Source organism: Aplysia californica, unplaced genomic scaffold (genome assembly GCF_000002075.1).
Source record: "Aplysia californica isolate F4 #8 unplaced genomic scaffold, AplCal3.0 scaffold00236, whole genome shotgun sequence".
Classification (NCBI taxonomy): domain Eukaryota; kingdom Metazoa; phylum Mollusca; class Gastropoda; order Aplysiida; family Aplysiidae; genus Aplysia; species Aplysia californica.
This window is the reverse complement of record NW_004797506.1, coordinates 205,143-210,867: the sequence shown is the minus strand read 5'-3', so window position 1 is coordinate 210,867 and position 5,725 is coordinate 205,143. Positions and strand designations below refer to the sequence as shown.

The 5,725-nt window shown below is 39.1% G+C and overlaps 1 protein-coding gene across 1 annotated transcript in view; it reads right to left on the bottom strand.

Moving 5' to 3' along the window:
• Positions 1 to 2,089: 2,089 nt before the first annotated feature.
• Positions 2,090 to 5,725, bottom strand: part of LOC101854093 (serine/threonine-protein phosphatase 2A catalytic subunit beta isoform) — a gene marked incomplete at its 5' end in the record, with an annotated part of 21,532 nt that continues 17,896 nt past the window's right edge. The window contains 1 exon segment of the mRNA XM_005100116.2: positions 2,090 to 4,604. Within this exon segment, the coding sequence (XP_005100173.1) occupies positions 4,532 to 4,604 (73 nt within the window). The 3' untranslated portion in view covers positions 2,090 to 4,531.

Genomic DNA, 5,725 nt, shown 5'->3' with positions numbered 1-5,725 from the left:
ACTCCCCTTTCCCCATATCAATACTAAGAAGACATTTGTAGTGCTGAGTGATGCTAATTCTCCTTTTGTGACCTACTGATTTGAGGCTTGTGACTTGAACTAGGGGCTTGTGAGCACGAGCGGGTTTGCTACCGGGGTACAGCCCTAGTAGAAAGGCTGCAGAAAGAGTCAGGAGCCCCCAGGGGTGGAGGCAGAAAGCGGAGACGAAATCAGACGACAGAACATTGTTAGAGAGCAGGAAAAGTGAAAAGGATACAATTTTTAGGAAAGAAAATTTGTTTCGGTCGCTTCGCGGATAGAACCGGGGATCTTTGAATGAGAGGCGAACACCTTAACCTCTAGACCACGAGAGCTCCCCCCACCCCACCCCCCAAGACCAAATAAAAGCAATTTATGGTGGGTTTGTATGACGCCATGCCAGGAAACAGGCCAAGCAACCTCATCATTTATAATTGTCACAATTTTTTTATTCTACACGGTGCTCCTTCCATGACAAATCTCCATCACTCTTTTATATTTTAGTAAGTTTTACAGCACTTGCAACACAATTAGGTCATACAAGTGCCGAAGATTAGTTCTAGTTAAAGAGTTTTACGGCACTTGCAACACAATAAAGTCATATAAGTGCCGAAGATCAGAGTTCAGAGGTATTACAGGAGAGTAAAAAACAGAAAAGAAGTAGGAGAGATCAGGACACCCAAAGATTAGAAGTGTTACAATTACAAGAGAGTAACAAACACAAAAAAAAGAAGGAGAGACAGGGACAGTAGATATTTGATAGAAAAGAAGGAGCAAACTATACCAGAGCATGCGCCAACCACTCACATCACTGTTTATCCAGACCTGCCACTCTATGAAATCTAAAAATCAGGATTTTAGAGTTTAAAAAATCAGGATCTGGTAAAAAAAAAATCGGGATCAACGGCAAATCAGTCAAGAGGGGTACTGGGGAAGGAGGGGGGGGGGTCGTCTCGGTTCCCTTTTACGAGGCGAGTATGCAAAAGAAAACTTTTGCAGGAATAAGTTCACGTTTGGGCCTCTAAATAGACAGAAAACTGAAAGACAGCATATATGTACTGAGTCGGAGCTGGATAGACTGGGGGAGCGCAGGTTGCAGTAAAGCTGAAACTCTCGTAGTTTTGAAAATAGCTGACACATAACTCTAATCATCCATGCAAAAAGCCGCGTTTTCGTACAGTAACAACGTTTGACTTCCATCGCATATCCACTCAAGGCACCCCCCCCCCCCCCCCCCCCCACCGAAAAAAAGATCGCGCCAAGGTTATTCTTTTATTTTCTTTTTTCTTATTCCTTTATCCTCAATTAGTACATGTATCACGGCACGCACAGCCCATGTGTCAAAAAAATACCCCCACCCCTTCCCACCCCGGTCGTCCACACTGGTTAAGTCCAGAAAAACACCTCGACCAATACGACCGGTGTGAACGAACTATGTTGACCCCGACAGCCAACGGTCCCCGACACACGCGCTACTCACACATGCGAGGTCATGTCACGTGATGAGAATGAGTGTTTGAAAGTTCAACTGACAGGTCTTGATGATGGGCCCGACTAACCAGAACTCGGACGAAGCGTGCTTATAAAGCAACGGCAGAACAACGAATAGATTACTCTTAAAAGCCCATGTCATAATTGTTACAGTAATCAGGACACCATCGGAGAATCCTGCGTTATAAAAGCGAAAGTAGATCTTGAGCGTATCCATGTCGGAATTCAAAATCGATACTACGTCGATTTTAGTTGAAATAACGAGCGCGAGTCATCCACTAGTTTCGGCATAGATGCTTTAGAAAGAAGCGTTCCAAGTTCCTGCCGATAAAAAATCCAATCGGTGCTTCCAAGCAAAAGAGATTGCAGAACTTTTTACATTTTTTTCTAAAAATCGGACGCAACAGACACAACGACAAAAAATCAGGATACTGGCGATCGAAATCGGGAAAATCGGGATGCTTGAGATTTGGGGGAAAAAATCGGGATATCCGGATTAAATCGGGATGAGTGGCAGGTCTGGTTTATCTAACACTAACAGTAACACATAACAATCAAGCACAAGAAAAAACAGGGCGAAAACTTTTTTTGTCACTTTTATTTTTACAATATACTTACAGTCTCAAGTGTTGTGAATTTGTGTTAAGGTACCTAAGTGTCTAGAAGAGGGAAACAGCATCACCATGCAGGGCAGCTCTGGACTACAACAACAACAGAAAACACGAAACATTGCAAGCCACCTCAGCCCTGCAAGTATCTAAAATTTGTCTCATTTCAAAGCATCCACTCATCACACAGGCTTTAAACATTCAGTTTTCACAGACGCTCCTTCCCCACCACAAAATAATTTCAGAGAAAGAGAGAGTTTGTCAAGGTAGACAGCTGCAACAGACTAGAGAGGACCAAATTGCAACTTACTGTATACAGGACACGTATAACCTTTATACTTCGAGGGCCAGTATAAATGATTCCACCATACAAAAATACTATAAAATGAACATATATACACTGAAATGTAAAACACAAAGAAAGGAGAAAGCGAGACGAAGCAAATGAACTGGTGAAGAAAACAGCACTGAAATTCGCAGCAGAAACCTATCAGAGTGGCCATTTATAACATAATTTATTGCTTTATCATTGGCATTGCTCATGAAAAAAGCAAAGCATTAAATAAAGGAACTGAACATGGACCTCGGAGCAAACAACAGGCTGCAGTGTTTGAGGTGGAAGCAAACCAAAAACAAAACAAAAAAGGGGTGAAAACAAAAACAAAAGAAGTAGAAAAGCTGGGACCTGTTGACTCAATTACCGACTTACGGGGAAAAAAAAAAAGTCTGAAAAAGCGTGGAGAACGTCAAGAGGAAAAACAAGACCAACAACAATTTCTTATTTATAACACCATTAGCTCTACACAAAACCTTTCACAGCCTCTGGCTCTGATCTATATATTTTTGTTCTTCAATTTTAAGTCTTATAAACCAGACCCAACAAGAGTCAAAAAGAATCTGAAAATACTGTTCCACCTTGAGCAGGGTTGGGCTAAAAAAATAATTGAGGAGGGTAAAAAGAATAGTCCAGTTATCAATATTCACATGTTAATTTCTCAAAAGCCTACAAGCATACAGATTTTAGCGCAACAGAATCTAATCATTGAGAACTCTGTGATTTTCGATAGGCTAGACAAAAGCTCATAGTCATTTCAAAAATGAAATAGACATAAATCTGCACCATAGCTAGGTATGTTCACAAACATTCCCCTGAAACGGGGCATGCATAGTAAAATTTTTTACACTTACTTACAGCTTCAAACGATTGTTGCCTAAATAAAACACGAGAATGTCCTGTAAGCAGAACCATCTCACAACCTCACTGCCACACATTTCAAGGTCAGTCAAATACATTTTTTTTAACGTACTGTTATGTTTGATTACTTCAGAAAAAAAAGAGAACAAAAACCAACCCAAACTCACTTATACTTCAATTGTTTGTGCTTGCAAATAAATGAATGGCAGATCTCAAGTTACATGATTCATTACACTATGGGATGGCTCAATGTGATCATGATTCCACAAAGGTAATAAAACATCAAAAGACACTGGCTGTCAGTCATATATTACAAACTGATCTTTTGCTGGAAAAAAAAAAAGAAAAATTAACAAATGAAAATGAACAATATTCTATAACTTTTAATAGAGTATGAAACATCAGGAACTGATCAGTCACACATTATGACAAACTAGTATGGAATCAATTCACACACAAAATTTGAAAGCCACTGTTGTCACCACACTGGGGGGGTCTCCGGAGGACAGATATGCACCAGAGTTCACACTGGGTTTTTTAAAACTCCCCTTTCCCCATATCAATACTAAGAAGACATTTGTAGTGCTGAGTGATGCTAATTCTCCTTTTGGGACAAAAGAACAATTGGCATAAAAAAAAAAACTAAAAAAAAAAAAGGTAACTTTTAGGTACTTTGACAACACATGCTGTTCAGGCAAATGTGAACAAATACCAGGGGTTCAAGTCACCATCCTTATCAATAGAAAATAATATTCCATGATGTTCTTTATAAGACTAGCATACATAACAACAACTTACATACGTTGCTGAAATGGTATGAAACTGTCTTGTGTAATCAAAATGCTTAATACATGTAAACTATCAATAGTAATGTGCCAGTAATAAGACATAAATATTACATGATGGTCACAATTTGCTCGCAGTCAACAACAACAAATTTCACTATTGACAGTGTGGTTGTTTCTTGTATCAAGTCCCCACAAATTAAAAAAAATATCATAAAATATATATATATAAATAACATAATAAATCCAGGCAAGTCAAGCCTCATGTCCACTGAATTATCTCACACAGAAGCAAATAATTTTTGTTTTATTTGGATGAAGTTGTGATGCAAAATGTCATAGAACTTCTGTGCCTTACGTGACCAAAGCCAAGTAAAAAGCAATCTTCAAGACATTCAAAAGACAATGCTCCATCCTTACTGACACAGATACGCTTAAAGGAAATAGTCCGGTGTTCGTCTTGTGACGTGCGGCTCACCTCTCCTCGGCGCTGGATCAAATTGTAAACTGAAAAATAAAAGATAAATATTCTCTAAAATTTCAACAACAGAAAAAATGAATAACAGGTTATATCCAGTAATAATTCATAGAAAAAATTCCAAAGAAGGATACTACAGCTACACATTACAGAGTGACCGGGGAAATCTTCCTCCTAAAAATCCTACCACACCGAAAAAAATCCTACCACTATAGGTCAAGTTGTTTCTTGCCATTGTCAGTGTTACAGCTCTCGTCAAAGAGAATCAAGTAGAAGGGGGCTATTCTGTTCACATCTTCGGATAGCGGACTTGATCATCGCTCCGATCCCAAATGTTCCAAGGTAGCCAAGTTTTGTGCGACTACACTGAAAACTCAGCTATTTTAGAGTCTGAAAACATCTCATGAATGAGAAAACTCGTGTCAACAACTGCTCTAGTTGATTACTATAATAAATTACTGTTGGTGCTCCTTTCAGTATCGCTCACAACACTTGTTCTGTTCTAGGTAAACCTGAGAATAGATTTGGCACCTCACTGGCTCGTTTGGGCTTTCATGTGTTTTTGAGGTACCACCTGAATGACCGATGACATACACTTGGGAACAAAACTTACATCTAAACTTGCATTTATCATTTGGATATTCCACTAATCATTTCGAATACTTAGGGTTGGACAACCACTCAGTGTTGATGAAGTAGCACTTTCCCATGATACTGTTCTAGTCTTGATCTCTCTCTAATTATAATCTACATAATTAGTCACAAAAATCTAAGAAAAATAAGTCCATCTCTAGCCTGGGTTTCAATATGCCAAGTGCCGTCAATCTTCTACTCTTCAAAGACAATCTTGCAGAGTTTTTCCATGGTCATAGATAAAGAATCTAGATGTTGCCACTTTCACCAACCAACTTAATATATATATAGGCTATTACATCACTCTCTATATATAAATATCACCGAGCTTACTAGCTTGCCTCGACTGTCACCCATCCAATGACATGACAACCCTTCAGTTCAATAACACGGCTTACAAGGTATGACGAATCCCGGTTAGAAAGCTTTCGTTGCAATCGAAATTCTAAATGCTAATGCTACAATTTGCTACCAAGTTCAGTTTTTATGCCCTAGAGCTGGTGTTGCCTTTAACCCC